Raw genomic sequence first — 18,793 nt, forward strand, 5'->3', positions numbered from 1 at the left:
ATTAACCACTAATAAAATATTATATGTTGTAAAATTTAAAAATAAAGTTCAAAAATAATTTCTAAAATACATATAGCACAAATGCATAGTTATGCAACTTGATATATTTAATATAGTTACCAAAAATTATATTAAATAAAATTGATATTAGATAAAAATATGATTACAAAAATAACATAAATATAAAAATTAAAAATTTCAAAAAATATAATAAAATATATACCCGCCCTTCCTAATCTAGTTTTATGCGATAAAGTCCAAGAATTACGAGCCACAAACATTCCATTGGTACAGAACTCTAGAACTCTGAATACACGGCCAGTTGTGAGTTCTGACTTTTATTCAAAAAATGAAACCCTAACGGAGCTTTGGGTGTACCATGTAGATTTTGATAAATATTGTATCAACTTTATCAAATATTTTATATTGGCTCTCATTGGTTGACAAAAAAAAGGCTCTCATTGGTTGCTATTCACTATCAAAGATTTTTCTATATATTTTCTCAAAAAGATTTTCTTCTGAGGTATAAGTACAAGATGACCCATTTCGCAGGTCTCGGTGATGAGCAATACGTTTCATAAAAACAAGAAAAGAAAGATTTAGGGAGGCAAAGTTCCTCTGTGTTATTTAAACAGAGGATATACACAAAGGGAAGTGATTTATAAGTTTGATGAGATTTGCTTACCTTGAGAGCAGAGGAAATCTCAAAAAGAAAAAAAGATTGAATCAGAAAAACAATGAGAAGGAAGAATAATCGTTGAAACATGGTTTTCTTAATCTTATCTTCGCCAAGAAAATGGAACCCAATACGAAAGAAGAAGAGAAGGCAAAGGAGAGCTACTTCATCATCACTGTTGTTTGCTTTTGCGTGAAGATTCTTATGAGCAAGAAACAAACTAACAAACAAACAAAAAGCAAGAAAATAGTAAAGAATCTGAGGATTTTAAGGATAAAGTATAAGAGTGAACGGAAGTGCGCGCGTGTTGGTGAAGACACGATGATGCTAAAAGCTGCAAAAGTGGGTTGTTGTGCGTTTTCTTTCCGTGAGCTCTTTCTTTAATTTTTTCTTATTTTAGTTTTTAGGTGAATGTATTTTCTATATTCCAATATTACATGCAATATAGTCCAGGAATTGTGAGCCACAAAAATCCCATTGGTCCAGAACTCTGAATAACTCGGCCAATTGTGAATTCTGTGCCAAATAATTGAAGTTCAATAGCTCTACGTTTCTATGTTTGGTTGCTAATCTTAAGAACTAGTCATAGCATGTTGTCGTTACACTGGTTTTATTCTTGGTAATTTAAAGAGATTTTTAAACTTTATAGTTTTTAATAAATGAGTTTCTTCTCCAAATTTAAATCTAGTTAATGTTTAAGGCTGGAGTCTAGGAAGACTTTTCAACAGTCTTCAAACCGCTTGAGCCAGTTGCGCTTGAATGTAAATTGAAAATGTTACTAATTTGGTTTGGTCATGGACTTATGATTATGAACAATGTCAGAACGAAATAAAACCTAAACATACGAAATAAAAATAGCTTACTATTTGTTTTGCTTGCAACTTATTACGTACGATACAAAAATGTTAATGGGAAGATATATCAAAAATATAATTTTAAAAAAGTCGAGCCTAGAATATAATAAATTGATTTAGGATTTTTTGTCCAAATCGGACCTTGTAACCGAAACTGAATTTCTATTTTGCGGATTGATATATTATATAATATATATATATATATATATATTTAAAAAGATATATCAACCAAACGTGGTGTATCTTTTAAAAGTCGTATTATATCATCTAAAACTAAAGTACCAAAATTATAGGGGATTTTGGTAATTAAACTTTTCATGTAAAGATGAATCATAAAAATCTCTCCAACTAAAAATCATATAAAATAAAGTTTTAGTTTTAATTCCGCTAACGTTTGTTAGTATTTTATACGGAGAGTAACAGATCTTAACGAAATTAAAGTTGATGGTTTGTTTTGTAAGATAGATTTTTACAATTCATCTTTAATTTTTTTATTTTTTTCGTCCAATTCATCTTTAGTTAAGGGGTTTAATCATTATACATTGATTTTTTATAGTACTTTACAAATGATTAATAAGGTTTCATGATGATTTTATAAGCTTTTACATTTTCTACTACCTGGTAGGATAAAACAATTTAAGATTATTCGTGATACTATGACAACATGAAGTAATAAAATAAATTCAGCATGATCTATCAAAATATTGTTTTATTGATCAATAGGATAAAAGTACAACATATTGGTTCAAAAATCAATGAGGAAAAACAACCCTACATTATTTTTGGAGGATAGAAATAAAGTATGATCTGAAATGTCTGAATTCGTGTAAATAGAAAAAAGAAGACTAGCGTTAGAACCTAGAAAGATTGACTTCATAAATTAATTATCTTCCATACTCTTTAAGATTTAATATAACTTATAAATTTTAAATTATTTGATATTAGACAATAGTATGCAAGACACAAATTTTTTTATATCACTATCGCCAAATATCAAATAATTTAATACTTCTAATTTTATTAATTTTAAGTATTTTTCAGAAATTACTCCCTCTGTTGCAAAATAATACACATTATAGGATTTTCACACTTATTAAAAAATACATTAAAACTTAGTTATTAATGCATAATTTTTTGTAGTTTTATATTTCCTATATTTCTAAACCAATAAGATTTAAAAAAATACAATTAATGTTTTTGAAACACACAATCTATACTATTATTTGAAAAATAAATTTGCTTAGTTGTCATGTATTTCATGATTTTAGGTAATTTTGCTTATTTGTCATGTTTTTCATAGTTTTAGGTAATTAATTTATTTATTATATGCTTAATAATTATAATTGATAGTTTTGCTTATTTTTAAATAATTTAAAAGTAAATTTGCTTAGTTGTCATGTATTCCATGATTTTAGGTAATTTGCTTATTTGTCATGTTTTCCATAGTTTTAGGTAATTAATTTATTTATTATATGCTTAATAATTATAAATTGATAGTTTTGCTTATTTTTAATAATTTTAATTAAACATGTGATTCAAGATAATCACAATATTATAACATCTTATTTAGTACATATCATCTTATTTATAATTATTTTTGAGATCTGCTGATTGATTCTTATTTTGATGTTTTAAGTAAAATTTTAAGTAATTTTACTTATTTGTCAATTTTCCATTGGTTTAGGTAATTTTTTTATTTATCATATGCCTAATAAATATAATTAATAATTTTACTTATTTTATATTTTAATTAAATATGTGATTTAAGACAATCACAATATTAAATCATCTTATTCAGGATATATCATCTTATTTATGATTATTTAACTTTTGGATATATATTGGTTAATTCTCATTTTTGTGTTTTTTTATTAAAGGCTCATTTTTGGTATATGTTTCAGATTGATACTAAATATTAATTGATATAAGAGATGTATATTTGGTGCATCCAGATTTTATATTGTTGGTTCATTATTTCATTATCCGTAAGTGATTAACTATAAAATAAGTGATAACACTAGGAAAACTATCTAAGATATCTGGATTTTTTTTTTCATACTTTATATAAATAAAGCTTTTTTATGCTGCCAAAAGCATGAAAACAATTTATTGCTAATGGTTTTTGAAAATTTATAAATTTTTGAAAATTATTCTAATGGTATTTAATATTTATAAATTTTTGAAAATTTCTAAGCCCGCAAGTGCGGACAAAAACACCTAGTTTTTTATTATTTATTGACAAAAAGTACCTTGAAAATATGAAATACATTCTTTTGAAACAATTTTTTTCTTAAAACATGCATTTTTTTGAAACGGAAAGAGTATCAATTTAGGATTTTACAAGAGTTATATTGATAAGGACTTTTAGTAATTAAATCCCTCAACTAAAGAAGAATTATAAAAAAAAACTTTTTTACTAAAAACCCTACAAAATAAAACCTCAATTTTTGCTCCGTCAACCTCTATTGTCTAAAACTTATGACAAATACGTTAACAAAATTAAAGTTAAAAGTTTATTTTGTATCTGAGGAATATTTTTGACGATTCATCTTTAACCGAAGAGTTTAATTGCTTCTTTTCTTTTTATCAACAAGGGGTTTAATTACTAAAAACACAAATTAGAGGCTTGAAAGTTAAGTCTTTTTTTTTTTAACGCTGGATTTTATTATTAAACCTTTAAGGCAAATTGTTCTAAACAATGAGAACTATCAAAACAAAAGTAGAAAATGAATACACCGGTAGGGATCTAAAGTAAAATAACACACATCTTACGTATGGATGACTAAAGATTTTCACATAAAAAACTCCATATTTGCTTTTGGAATAGCTGAATCTCAAGGGAGACTATCTTCGTATTGATCCAAAAACACCATGCTTCAGACTGAATTGAGAACGATTGTCACTCTCTTTTTAATACTCCAGTAGGAGCCACTGAGATAAGACAACTCTTTATATTGCTCTGTTACTGATAATAGAGTCAAAGAGATTACCGTTCCATAGAATTTGATATGGCTTTTTGAAGTAACCATAATTTGCAGCAAAAACTCCATTACCATCACATGAGAAACCATCAACGATTGAAGCCGGTAAGATCCGTAGCCACCATCCGCAGTAGATCTGTCAATTACTTTTTCTAAACGGTTCAATTGAACCGAAACCTTTGTTTTTCCAATTCTATTGGAAGAAACATACAAAAGAACAATAAAATTTTTTGCCAGATTTAAAATAAATTGGCAATCGAATAAACTAAACAACCAGAAGTAAATCAGATCAAAGAAAGAGAAGCAGAACGAATCAAACAAGTCGATGACAGAGCTGTTGAAACCTCCTGCTATCGGCTTGAAACTATTGAAAGTTAAGTCTTTGGCCTGGAATATGTATACACATTAGATGAGAAGAGTCTTGACGAAACTGAAAGGCAAATGTTATTTTCCATTATAACGTTTGCACGCAATCACTTTCACATACCCTATTTTGTATGGCTCCTAATGGTCCTTTGTAAGCCTTCAAAGTCGTTCTGATGGTCAATGGGTGCGCGCACAATCCAGCCCAGTCTACTACATTTTAAACCAATTTTCAAAATTATATTTTCCTTCTTAATTCATTAATTTATCACACGAATTTGTTTGAGCCCGACACAGAACAATTTGGGACAGGTATGAATCAAACTTGGACTATAGCTTATAAATCATGAAATTTTGTTACGAATCATTTTCATGTAGTTTGAAAATTTTCAGAATTTTAGAAACAGAAAAATGTTGTAAAAATCAAACATCAAACAGAAAATGTTGCGGTTGAGGCCTGTGATATGACAGGGTGTACACATGTGAGTGACCCCCACCACCGTTATGTAGAGCATTTTAGGTTCACATTGCTTCTTTCATTTCTCAAATTTTCTTTTTTGAATTCGATATAGAATTTTATTTTCAGAACTAATATCAGGATAATTTAGGATTAATATCCTTCGAACCCATTATCCATTTTATCCAACTGTGTCGCTTTCTCTTCTTCAGACACTTAAAGAAATGTTTATTTTTCTTTTCTTTAAACAACCAATACCTTCCTTCTTCTCCAAGAAAAAGACAAAACTATAATCGTCCTTTTTAGAAATTAAATACTAAATTAACGGTTTTAGATACATACTCCCTCTGTTTCATTATAAGTGTCACTTTAAACTTTTGCACACAGATTAATAAATCATTTAATTTTGTATATTTTCAATAAAAAATCATCATTACCCATATAACTCAACCAATAGAAAAATAAAACAGAGAATAAAATTAATAAATTATGCATTGAAATGCTAAAACGACATTTATTTTGCAACGAAAAATTTTCTCTACAACGACACTTATTGAGAAACGGAGGGAGTAATAATTTTTATGAGCAACTTGCATGAGACATAATCATACAGTAGATTATGAAAATTAACATGCGAGCTCCCATTTCAAACTTCTGTTAGTCCTACTAATTACGCACTAGTGTTGGTTTGAACCAATCAAAGAAAACTTCACATGAGAGAAACTAATCTTATAACACCATTTGAATAATAAAACATGATTTGGTAGAACATACTACAATGATAACAAAGCGAGGATGTTTAATTCATTTCATATGGATGAAAACAACATGAAATGATAAAGTTAAGGACTTCTTTAAAAACATTGTGTCGTTTATCATCACGAAATGAATAGGAGAGTTGTGATTTTTTGTCTCTTTCCTTGTCAAGTGAGAGAGAGAGAGTATAGACCCATGAATCGAATGTCATATCATATCACAGGACCTTCCATTAACCCTTTTTATAATCTCTCTTCTCTTCTCTTTCTTTGTCTCTCTCTCTCTCTCTGGTTGCTCTTGGCTATGGTGGTGAATAGTCAAGCTTTCTTGTTGGCATTAATTGCATTACTTGGAACCCAACTGTCTTCACTAATGGCTGCAGGTTTGTCTTTCCCGATTTTCCTCTGTTTTGCTTCTCTCAAAAAGCTTCTTTTTTCTAATCTTGTCCTCTGCTAAATCAAGATAACATGGTGCTCCTTTTCACCAAAATCAGATTTTGAGCTTCTGGGTTTTCCAAAATTTTGTTGCTTTCTTTGATGAGTTGCTTACATGCAAATACTCTGTTTTGGATTAAAAACAGAGTACTCTGTTTTCAAACTTTAAAACAGATCTTGAAAAAACGAGAACTTTATAAGGTCCAGTGACTAAAAGCTAATGAGTAAAGCTTTAGTCTGTTTAATCAGTTGTTAAAGTTTGAAACTTTTGGTTTATATTTGTACATTTTGAGACAAATCTCAAATATTGCTTCTCTGTTTCAGACACTAAAGTTACTACATTGTTGTTCTCTGTCTCTGCAGATTGTCCATTAGATTTCACTTCATCAAACTTCACTCTAGTAGCTTCCGTCTGCTCCAATATAACCAACAGAGGCAAATGCTGCCGCTACATGAACGCCTTTGTCGCTATATCCGTGGCTCGTTACGCTAACTTGTCAAACAATCTAGGAGTCACATCAGACCTATCCGAGACCTGCATTGGCTCCATCTCCAAAACAATGGAGCTCTACGGGGTCTCTAGAAACGCAACTAGCTTCTGCGGTCTAGGAACCAAGATCCTCGTCAGGTACAACTGCGAAGGTCGGACCACCGTAACGCAAATGCACCAGTCTCCAACGTTTGGACACGTTACAAGAAACTGCAGGGGACCGCTTTCTCCGGTTAACCAATGCAGGAAGTGTTTGAACTCTGGTATCACTTACCTTCGCAATCTAGTTGGTGCAGAGACTAATAACGTTACTCTAAGTACCTGTCGTGACGCGACTTACGCTACATTAGCGAGCCGTATGGACGATGCTTCGGCTCTTGAGCTGCTTGGTTGTTTCTTTCAAGTGACTGAGCTTAGTGTTGTTCCTTCTTCAGGTTTTGAATTTTCTTACCATCACATTCAGTTTGTGTCCTTTTTTTTTTAATGATTTGGTTTGCTTATGGGCAGTCTCGTTTCCACCGGTGGCGAGTCCTGGACCGTCTCCAAGCGTGGTTGGTGGTACTGCTGCTATCCCAAGCAAGAGTGATTCTCCAATGACTTCAAGTGAAAGCAACAATCCATATCACTTAACATTGGTTCCAACCATTGGGATTGTTGTTACAGCGGTTTCTCTTACGATGCTAGTGGTTCTGGTGATTCTTATACGTAGAAAGAACCGTGAACTCGATGAGTCCGAGAGTTTGGATAGAAAATCAGCAAAGGCACTTCCTTCTCCCCGGCCTGTATTCAAGATTCATCAAGGTGAGAAAAACCAAAGTGTGTACTTTGTTTTAATACACTCTAGGTTTCATGTAGTTGTAGAGTAAAATTTTTGTTTCAAAATAAGCATAGTTTCTCGAATTTCAATGCAAAATTTATTAACGTTATATGATTCTCTATTTTTCAATTGGTTAAAATGTAGTTAGTTTTATAGGTAATGATGTTTTTTCTTAAATATACAAAATTAAATGTTTTCTTAATCTATATACACAAAATTAAAACCACAATTAAAACTAAATAGATGGAGTATATATGTCAATGAATAAACTGATAAAGAATTTTCTCTGTGTAGGTGATTCTTCTCCTTTCCAAAAGTTCAGCTACAAGGAAATGAGAAATGCAACGAATGAATTCAAGACGGTGATTGGTCATGGAGGTTTTGGGACTGTTTACAAAGCCGAGTTCAGCGATGGATTGGTTGCAGCTGTAAAGAGAATGGACAAAGCCTCTGAACAGTCTAAACAAGATTTCTGCAGAGAGATTGAGCTTTTAGCTAAGCTTCATCACCGTAACCTCGTTGCCTTGAAAGGCTTTTGCATCGAAAAGAAAGAAAGGTGAAGAAACATACCATTGTTTTTTTTAGTAAAATGTTGAAAAAGTATTCTCATCTTTTTTCTTTTTCCTCCAACCTTTCAGGTTCCTCATCTATGAGTACATGAAAAATGGCAGCTTAAAAGATCATCTACATTGTATGTATATGATTCTTCTACCTTAAGCATAAAACATTCATAGTGTTTTAACTTCATTATATTTTTTCTATCCAATGCAGCTACAGAGAAGCCTCCACTTAGTTGGGAAACAAGAATGAAAATAGCTATTGATGTGGCTAATGCTTTGGTAATCATTATAAAGTCTTTCCCATATAAAACTTTCTCTAGTAAACTGTTATACCCTTTTAGTTTCACTACAAGTCTCTAGTAACGTTGTTATATTCTCCAGGAATATCTTCATTTCTACTGTGATCCACCACTCTGCCACAGAGACATTAAATCCAGCAATATATTACTCGATGAGAGCTTTGTTGCTAAAGTAAGTACCATTGCTCACTATCTGTGTTGCAGAGACCTTTAGATTTGGATATGTAAATGATGGTTTCTTGGTGCAGCTTTCAGATTTTGGCCTTGCACATTCATCTAGAGATGGGTCTGTTTGTTTTGAGCCTGTGAATACTGATATCCATGGAACTCCAGGTTAAGTAGAGAGATACAGAACAACACAACTTCACTACCTCTGATAGAGACTGAGTTTTAAAATCTTGTTTTTGTTTTCTTTTTTCTCAGGGTATGTAGATCCAGAGTATGTAGTAACACAACAGCTGACAGAGAAGAGTGATGTGTACAGCTACGGAGTTGTGTTGCTGGAGATTATAACTGGAAGAAGAGCTGTTGATGAAGGCAGGAATCTTGTTGAAACGTCTCAGCGGTTTCTAGTGACTAAATCAAGACACAAGGATTTGGTAGACCCGAGGATAAAAGACTCCATTGACGATGATGATGATGAGGAGGGAGGGAAACAGCTTGAAGCTGTTGTGAGGGTTGTGAGAATGTGTACAGAGAAAGAAGGCAGGTCTAGGCCATCGATAAAGCAAGTGTTGAGGATGTTGTGTGAAAGCTGTGATCAGTTGCATAGCGGATTTGCTAAAGCTGTTGATGAGGAGGTAGGACAAGATACTATGCAGAGAACCGTTTTGAGATTTCAAAGGAGCAATAATAACCGATTCGTTGGTTCTTCATCTTCCAAGTCATTTGGCAGCCAGAGTGTACCTCACTCTCCAATAAATGGACTCTCTTTCTGAGTTATTTTTTTTTTAAGCTTACTTATAAATATAACATTTATGGATTCATATTAAAAGCTCCCATCATACTCTGCACTCTTTAACTAGAGATTCAGTTCAAAAGATTTCTACATTGTAATAAGCTTCTCTGCATCTCTCCTGTACAGTAGAAACTATCTTCTAAAGCCAAAGTCTTCCTTCTGATGGGGGGTGTTGTACTACTACATTACCAGGCTCCTCTTGCTTTTATCTCGCCTTCTTACCATGGACCGGTAAGGGTTCTTCTCAAGCATGGCGTTTTGGCCAGCCATGGACGCTGCTTTGATGATTCCTTTAGCTGTAAATTCAACAAGACAGTAGAGCCACATTCAGACTCACAAAAATGTCTGGAAATCTAAAGTCTTTTGCTGTGGGTAGTGTAGAGAAAGGAAGAACGTCTTTACCTCATTCTTCTGTGTTTTTATAATTTCAGCCTGCATCATTGTAGTGATATCTTAGCTAAAGAACTATAAGCCAGCTAGATTCTTTAAGTAGAAGAACAAAAAGTGGTGGAAACACACACCTGCTTTCTCTTCAAGTCTTGATTCAGTTGCTTGAGGTTTTCAATCTCGGCTTCAAGCTCCAAAGTGTAAGCCTTTGGTTAACCAGAAGATCAAAATTAATATCAAATTTCTTGAAAAGAATAGGTCATAGCACTTTTACCTGCTTTCTAGCCCTTGATCTAGCAGCTGATTCACGATTCTTGATCATTCTCTTTTGTCTTCTCTCAACAACCTTCTCCACCACTCCTGTATTGCTTCTTCTTCCCTGACCACCAAACACATAAGGAACAACTGGTGATGACCAATCCTTGTTTTCTGCACTACTCGTTGTCCCGGGAGAAGTAGATGCCACAGTAACCCCTGCAAATGTTACATTCGCTTGCTTTGGATATATAGTTGGAGGCAATCTCTGATGTTCCTGTTGGTGTGGCTGCTGCTGCATTGTTGCCGGTGCTTGATTCAAGATCATAGAACTATTGTTGCTGTTGAACGATATGTTGTTTTGACTCGGCTGACTAAATCCAAATCCCAAACCGGTAGAAACACCGTTGTTAGCATAAAACTCACTACTACTGTTTTGGTTCTGTTGACTATCTTCTTTCACAACACCAGCTCGGAGCAAGAAATCCTCTAAAGTCATTTCCCCTAATGTCTGCTGCCTCTCAGGCGCATCCGTACAATTATCTTTGGACATCAAGTGTTTCCAGACCTCATCAACAGTTTTCTGACTAAGCGTTCTAGGCAAAGTCAAGGAGCCTTGCCTCTGCAGAAGACTCCCTCCTCCCGGAGCAAAACCACTACTTGGTTGCTGCACGGAGGATGTAGTTGTTGTTGTCATGATGGGTTGAGTAGTTTCCTCAGCAGTCCATATGTTCTTGAGAAGCTCATCCATATTCATTGACCCAAACTCTTTCCCTGGCTCACCTAATGTGCTCTGAAACTCATCAAATGTTAACGAGTATAAAGAGGACTGCCTCCCCAATGGCTTCGACTGGTTATTGTCACTCCCATTACCTCCTGAAGAGTATACGCCTGAGTTGTTGAAATTGATGTGAGTACCCATCACTTTCTTCTTTATATCTTGAAACACACTCTCTTTAGCTTTTTACCTATAAGAGAACAAAAAAAAAACAGGAACTTTCATATAAATGTGTAAACTGGATATCGTTTTAACTACAGAAGCAATGAATCATAAACATATCATAACAGTCCATCCAGAGGGTATAAGCTGGACCTTTGTTACATATTTGTGTATCTGAGCACCCAAATGATCTTTTAGTTTCAGAACAAACACACAAAAGATGTAAGAATAAAAAATCTAAAAGTTTTGACCATAAATGAACTCAAAAGTAATTCAAGAAACCAAAGAAATAAGAAAATTACAGATCTGTTCAAGGAGGAACCAAAAAAGAAGAAATACTTTTAACTCTTATTCCACTAGAAGTAGTTACGTCCTTCATTAATACTACTTGTTTTACAACATAGGAAAAAAACACAGATCAGATGTAATGAATCGAACAAAAGACAAAAAAAACAAAAAAAATAACAGTTCAACGGATGATCAGACAAAGACAGATCTAATGTTATTGGTAGACAGATGATAAGAAAAGGTTAAGACTTCTGACCTAATGTTATTGGTAGACTGCGGAAACACGAGGAGAGTTGCGGGAGAGAGACGACAAGTGTGTGCTTGCTACTACCTCGACACAAACTGCCATTTTAAGGGGGTAAGCTTTTTCCTCTTTAAGAGGGTTTTTAGATATTTTGTTTTCAATTTTAAGAATAAATTAATAAATATCCTGGTTTAAATTAGTAGTTTAAATTAATTTAGCTGACATCCACGTTGACTGGTAACCAATGGCAAGCTGAAACGTGTGAGAATTTTACCCGTTACTGTTTCTGTTGCCTTCTCAGAGTGGTGAATAGTTACAACAGATCGTTTTTGGAGTTTTCTTCACACAATTTTATCACCCCAAATCATGTGCTAAAATTATTTTCACAGACATGTTATTGTTTGCTACTCTTTTAGTATTCTAGTAATTCTTGAGTAAATCTATTAATTATTCTTTTAATTATGATAATTTGGTATTATTATTTTTTATTAACATAAATAGTGGCAAAAAAAAAGAATTAGAAGTGGGTAGTGATTGTTTTGGGCTAGGTTGCACGGAAGTTTCATCGGACGTCCGCTTTCCGCTTCAGAACCAGAATCGAAATCGAAATCTTGTAAAAACTTACGGAATCTTTCTTTCAAAACGTTTCTAAAATATTCTCTTTAAAAACAAGTTGAAAACTTACAATTCCGTTATGAAATCACGCTTCGGTTTAAAATAAAACATATTGTCATAAATCAATAAAAAACTAAAAAAATTATAGTTTTAAATTTATATAAAATCTAATTTTAATAGTAACGAAATAGAGAGAATAGTAATATACAAAATAAAATTAATACTATAAATTATATTTACGCATTTAAGTTTTTATTAAAGATATAGCATATATTCAAATATATTGTGTCAATAAATTTATGAAGTATTAAAAATAATAAATATAATAATTTATTTTAAACTTAATTTATGTGTATTTTCACAGTTTTAATATGAAATCATTTCAAAATTATTATAAATGAATAAATGCTTTATTTTAAATTTAAGACATATAATTTTTAGTCTTAAATTTTATAAAAAATTCTTATATTTTAATATATATTTATAAAGAGAGAGATATATACGCTTCCAACACGTACCCACTTCCTATTTTTTTTAAAAAAATCTCGCTTATACGCTTACGCTTCTACTTACCCGCTTTCGTTTCCATGTAATACAAGTTTTGGGGCCCTAGAGTGTGCAATTGTTTTTATTCCGAACAATAGTTATATCTAAGCAACCAAAAAGAACACTACTGTTGGGTTGATGTTAATACAATTAACTTCTAAATATGGAAAGTTTCCCCCTCCATATCTAGTAATTGGTTACTCAAATTATTGATTTCAACATATCATATCATTATTTGAAGTGTTGATATTCTTATAAGACACATTTATATTTTTTTAACACTCTAAGATATAATGGACTAGAGGCATACTTTCACGGTGTACGAAACATCTTTTTGACATACATGCTCTTTGCTTAGTGACATGAAAGAGAGTAGTATAATTGTTTTATTTTGTTTAGTTAGGCATCTGAAAATTCAGTTTGTTATCTAGTTAGAAAAAGGTAACTTGTAGGTGTTACTAAAGTAGAAATATAAGAGAAAGTGTCAATTTACAGCTGCTAGATGTGAAGCATAAAACCTAATCGGAGGATAACAAATTTGTTATTACTTATATTTTATATTATTTTTGTTTCTCTTATTTCACTAATATTTTCATTTACTTTTTTATCTCAAATTCTAAAATATATAATAAAATGATTAGTACTATAATTTATATATAGGATTATTTATCTTTTAACATGCATTTGATATATATATATATATATATAAAATGTGTGGACATGGACATTAGTCTTAAAAAAAATTTATAGCTAACATTCTCGATCATTAAAAAGTTGTGGATGAAGAATAATGGACAAAGATTTCAATAGATATAATAAATGTGGACACAAAAATTGTGGACAATTGGGAGTGGATATATAATTCGTTATATAGAATAAAGAACTCTAACACGAAAAAATTGTAAACATGATAATTTACTGTTGTGGAGAGAGAGACATGACTAGATATTATTGTTAAATTGATAAGTTAAAAGAAAGAAAAAGAGAGTTTTCAATGTTAATGACTAATATCTTGCTATTTAATGAGTTTTAGCAATGGTTTTTGGTTTATTTAGATCATTGTAGGATGCCTTTAGAGGTCTTCGATGCAAATATTTTTAATTGCATTTGACAGGATTTGAAATGCATAATTGAAAATCTGGAACAAATCGAGAGGACCTCTCTTTACATTTTAAGAACTTTAGGATAAATGCATGAATACCAAAAAGGTGAGGGACCATAATTGCAAAACTGTGAAATTTCACCACCAAAACTGTAGATGATTTCGCAAGGAAGAAGGAGCCACACCGAAATTTTAACAACTGATTGTCACATGGAAGAAAAGGATTGATGTGAAACTGCTGAGGTGTTGAGAAGCTTGAGGACAATATTGTGAGCAGAGATGGAACTCCTCCACATTAACACTGCATTTGATGTTGCTCGTGTTTCCGGGGATCAGAATTTGCGGTGGTGGTGGTCCAGCGCCGCTCTCCACCGTAACTTTTACCGAATCAAAATAATTCATCTCTTCGTAACAGTTTTCTCTTTATCGTACATGAAAGGAAAATCAACTATCATCATCACCATCATGTTGTTTAGGACATCTTATGAAATATTATATTTTTGATGTAAAATTATTAAATAACATCTTATGAAATATTATATTTTTTGATCAAATGGAATATTATATTTATTTTATTATTTTAATATTGTTTATTTTGAAATAAAAACACTCAAAATTTAAAAGATTATTTTATAAATAAAAAATCAATTCTAAATTGAAGTAATTGGTAGAATTACTCCATAAATGAAGTAACCTTACCTATTACTCCATTTTGAGTTGAAAATGGAGTGAGTTTGGAACATATTCTACTCCAAAATGATTTTGGAGTTGAAAGGTGGGAAATAACCCCTATTCAAAAATGCATCCGCCTGGCCGTGTACTTACCCAATTAATGGTGATCGGAAAGCTGTCGTGGAAGGGAGGAGGTAATCAGTGGTTGTAGGTGCTGAAACAAAACAACGTCTAAAAATCAAAATTTCAAGAGCTAAATCCCTTTTTATCTCATGAATCTATTATATTTAGGTGAAAATCACAAGAATCGGTTGTAAAAATTATGAAATCGTGAAATAATAAAGAACAAGCTATTTGAGATCTGGAAAACACAGGAAAGATGGGGAAAATGAGGGTAAAATTGTATTTTCTATTCATTAAACTAAAATCGGAAAATGATGCAAAACATATCAAAACTTAATCGAATCCGCGACCTTATACAAGTAAAGTGGGACACGGACCACTAGACTGCGTAATCTGAATGGCTATTCTTCACATACTTAATATATGTACTTAAAAACTAGGGCGCCGAGTACACCCTGTTTCCGATTTTTTTGATAACTTCCTGGGCCTAGGATTACCACCCGATTAGCGCATAGCATAATTCCAAACAGGGGAGATAACCAAAGGAGCTGAGCAGCTGCACCAACAAGGGTGAGTGAATACGTTTTAAAAAAAACAATTATATAGAAATGCCAAAATGATAATTTATATATGTATGTATAAGTTTAATTAAAAAAAAATATAATAGTATAAATATTCGTGATTATAATAATGTACTAGATTTTGATCCGTGCTTCGAAATCGCGGGTTTTCGGATTGTACAATATTATATATGTTGTAAAGTGTGTATTATATCGAAGCAGATAATTGTTTAAAATTTATAACTTATGAATTAATTTATTTGAAATTTTGTATGTACATTCTTATGTAACACATTGTTAGGTATGAGAATTTTATCGAGATCCAAAAACCTCAACCAAAACTTACCTGGAAATATAGGTTTGGCTTGGGTTTGGGTCTAGGAAAAAGTACCTATTGGATAATTTCTTGTACCCGCGGGTCTCGGTTCGGTCTTTATCCTACCTAAGACACAGTCATATATAGTGTAGTTGCGGGATCTAGACCATGATCCAAATGCGCAGATATTTTTATAATTTAGACAAAATTTGATATGAATTAGTATTTTGAGATTGTTGTACATTACTACGTATTATATCGAAGAAGAGAATCTGTTTAAAATTATATAATATATGAATTAGTTTATTTGAGATTTTTGTATGTATGTGTTTTCAAATCTCTCTCTCTCTCTCTCTCTCTCTCTCTCTAGCCAAGGAATTTACTCGAATCCGAAAAAACCTGATCGGTTCTGGGTCCAGAGAAATGTAAATATTGGGTATTTTTTAGACCGGCAGATCTTGGTTCAGTGCGGATCCTACCCAAGACTCAGTCGGATACCCAAAGTACATGAAATATTTTGTGTATATTAGGTATATTTGGGTATTTCGGATATATTTTCAGTATTATAGATATGTATTTTGGGTTTGAGTTTTCAGTTATACTTTCAAGTTTCATGTAAAATTTCAGATTTTTTAAAAATATATTTCGTTTATTCAGCTAAAAGTTTAGGTACTTTTGGTTTCTCGGGTTATATCTCGGGAAGTATTCTAGATCTTTTTCGGGTATTTGAATACATTTTGAGATTTGTTGGGTTTTTGAATATTTTTCAAGTTTCTAGTCATTTTTTCAGATTTTCGGATACTTTTAATCTTTTTCAAAACATAAATATCTGAACCGATCTAGACCTGCTACATACTCAAATATTACATGTATTTTACATCTATTTGAATTATAATTCAAACTGATCTGAATATGAAAAAAACCGACCTAAACCCGAATCAAAAAGTTTCAAATATCTATTTGTGTCCAAATGTAATTTAAATTATAGAAATTGACCATGAGTGTAAACCATGAAATTCTAAATGATCAGCTTCCAATTTTATATTTGGGGTTACTTTACTTCTAACTACAAATAGTACGACTCTTGTGGACTCTTTAGTTGATATAATCAGATCATGTTTTATCTTCTGGTCCAGTAAATCATTCTTATACGCAGGTCAATTACAGCTCATTCAATGAGTGGTAGTTAGTACCACTAACTTTCTGGTGTTCAATAATTAGAATTTCAAAAATTAAGTATAAAAAAGTATGTGTTGTGACTTTGTCTAGCCAAGGTCGTCCCATACTACAATGGAAACAAAAGTAGCGTGGACAGGTCTATTTGTTCCTAAGCGAGAAGGTGGCATGGGAATAAAAACTAATTCAAGGATCCATCTAAAGTCTTCACTTTAAAGTTAATGCAGAGGCTAAGTGAAAATGCTAGAGCTCTATGGGTTGATTGGCTAAGGGGTGTGCACAAATCGAATATTTGGAGTTTCAGAGGTATTAGTGATCCGATCATTTTCTCTAAATAATCAGTTATTCAATTTGATTCATTGTGTAACTATCTAAATATTCATAAACTTTGACACTCTTAACCGGATATCCGTTTGATTTGTACAAATAAAAATAAAAACAAAAAAATCCAAAAATATAAAATAATATTTTATTACAAAAATAAAAAATTATTTACTTTTTAAAACTCTAATAACTAAAATAATCAATTTAATAAATAAAATATTATGAAATTCACATAAAAGATAATAATTATATATATATATATAATTCTGTAAATATATGTATATATGCATACGATAGATTAGATAGGATCTGTGCTTTTAAAATATTAGTATATGTGATTTCTTCGTTTCTTAAAGATATTGTATTTAGTATTTGTTTTTTTTGGTAGAGTTACTATATGTCTGAATTTTTTGGTTGAATCAAAATGGATAACGGATTGAGTTAAAATTTACAGATATTTTGCTGAGCCGTACCAGACACTACATCTTTTGCTAACCTTCTTTTTGAAAATATCACAAGAATTTAGTGAACGGAAGACTGCACCGTTACTTTTTTCATTGTTTTTATTCCTTTTTAGGTTGTCTTTACATCCATTAACCAGAATTCAAAAAGTTAAGGTATGTTGTTAATTAGTTTCTTCATTAAACTATGGAAAATTATTATGTTAAAAAATATTTTGTAGTTTATGTCCAGTAATAAACAAAAAAATACATTACGAGAAAATAAAAAATACTCTATTTTATTTTTAATTTCATTATATGGTGTAATTGTATTGAATCTTATATAATGTTTAAATTTCATTATATTTAGTAAAATATAAAAATTAGTATTTTTCAGACATTTAGTTGGCACATTTAGTTTTTTTATTAAATTACATAAAACAATACATGAATTAAGAATTTGTTATTTATAATAGATATTTTATTTTTAGTTATTTTATTTTTTTCTAGCATTCTATAAAACATAATAATTCAGTAAGTTTATTTGATAAAACTATATATTTATTTTGTATAATCTGGTTGATCTGTGTTACCATTCGAAGCATTAGAGGTTAGACCAACCGTAAAACTAATTTTGTAATATTTTTATTTTAAAGATAAGTTAAAATTTATGTTCTAAAATTAAATTATTGTTTTTTGCATGTATATTATACTAGTTTTCTTTTTTTTGTATAGAAAATCTAAGTAACTAACTAAAACGGTTTCAAGATTAAATTGATAGATACAAGTTCTGTACAAGTACAAATATGATCACATGAATATAGCATGTCATTCTTTATTAAACCATCCATTTTATTTTTAAGATCTGTAAAATACACTGTCTAAACATATTATTCTATTTGAAAAACATATTATTTTATAATTGATAAAATCTGAATAAAAGATAAGGATGTCTATAATAAAAATGTATATATTAAAAGTTAAAAATCTTATAAATTTGTTAATGAAGCAATAAAAACATAAAAAATATGTTAAAAATAAAAGTAAAATATACTCTCTCTTTATCAAAATAACTCGGTTTTAAAAATTTTGCATGCCGATTAAGGAATTCAAACTCTTATTCAATTTTTTCGCTAATCCAAAAACAACAATAATTATTG

The 18,793-nt window shown here is 31.0% G+C and overlaps 3 protein-coding genes across 4 annotated transcripts in view; 1 reads left to right on the top strand and 2 right to left on the bottom strand.

Annotated features, from left to right (window-relative positions):
• Nucleotides 1-902, bottom strand: part of LOC108839581 (PI-PLC X domain-containing protein At5g67130) — a 5,135-nt gene extending 4,233 nt beyond the window's left edge. Inside the window, exon 1 of the mRNA XM_056987926.1 lies at nucleotides 686-902. Within this exon, the coding sequence (XP_056843906.1) occupies nucleotides 686-766 (81 nt within the window). The 5' untranslated portion in view covers nucleotides 767-902. The remainder of the gene's footprint in view (nucleotides 1-685) is intronic.
• Nucleotides 903-6,360: 5,458 nt separating this feature from the next.
• LOC108810487 (probable receptor-like protein kinase At1g49730) lies at nucleotides 6,361-9,691 on the top strand (the record flags this gene model as incomplete). Its single annotated transcript, XM_018582601.2, is given in 9 exon segments — nucleotides 6,361-6,469; nucleotides 6,885-7,445; nucleotides 7,519-7,812; nucleotides 8,123-8,384; nucleotides 8,467-8,519; nucleotides 8,600-8,667; nucleotides 8,770-8,859; nucleotides 8,936-9,020; nucleotides 9,111-9,691. Coding segments are annotated over 9 exon segments (2,007 nt in total). The 3' UTR covers nucleotides 9,626-9,691.
• A 168-nt stretch (nucleotides 9,692-9,859) lies between these two features.
• On the bottom strand, nucleotides 9,860-11,905 carry LOC108810495 (ABSCISIC ACID-INSENSITIVE 5-like protein 4). Of its 2 annotated transcripts, none has more exons than XM_018582611.2 (5): nucleotides 11,772-11,905; nucleotides 10,307-11,226; nucleotides 10,167-10,238; nucleotides 10,048-10,077; nucleotides 9,860-9,941 (listed from the first exon to the last, which is right to left on the bottom strand). In XM_018582611.2, the coding sequence occupies exons 2-5, from the start codon at nucleotides 11,207-11,209 to the stop codon at nucleotides 9,864-9,866; spliced, it is 1,083 nt and encodes a 360-aa protein (XP_018438113.2). In that variant the 5' UTR covers nucleotides 11,210-11,226; nucleotides 11,772-11,905; the 3' UTR covers nucleotides 9,860-9,863. The 2 variants fall into 2 exon arrangements, with proteins under 2 accessions (XP_018438113.2, XP_018438120.2); XM_018582618.2 differs by having other exon boundaries at nucleotides 10,307-11,255.
• Between the last annotated feature and the right edge of the window lie 6,888 nt (nucleotides 11,906-18,793).

This window comes from Raphanus sativus, chromosome 1 (genome assembly GCF_000801105.2).
Source record: "Raphanus sativus cultivar WK10039 chromosome 1, ASM80110v3, whole genome shotgun sequence".
In the NCBI taxonomy this organism is placed as follows: domain Eukaryota; kingdom Viridiplantae; phylum Streptophyta; class Magnoliopsida; order Brassicales; family Brassicaceae; genus Raphanus; species Raphanus sativus.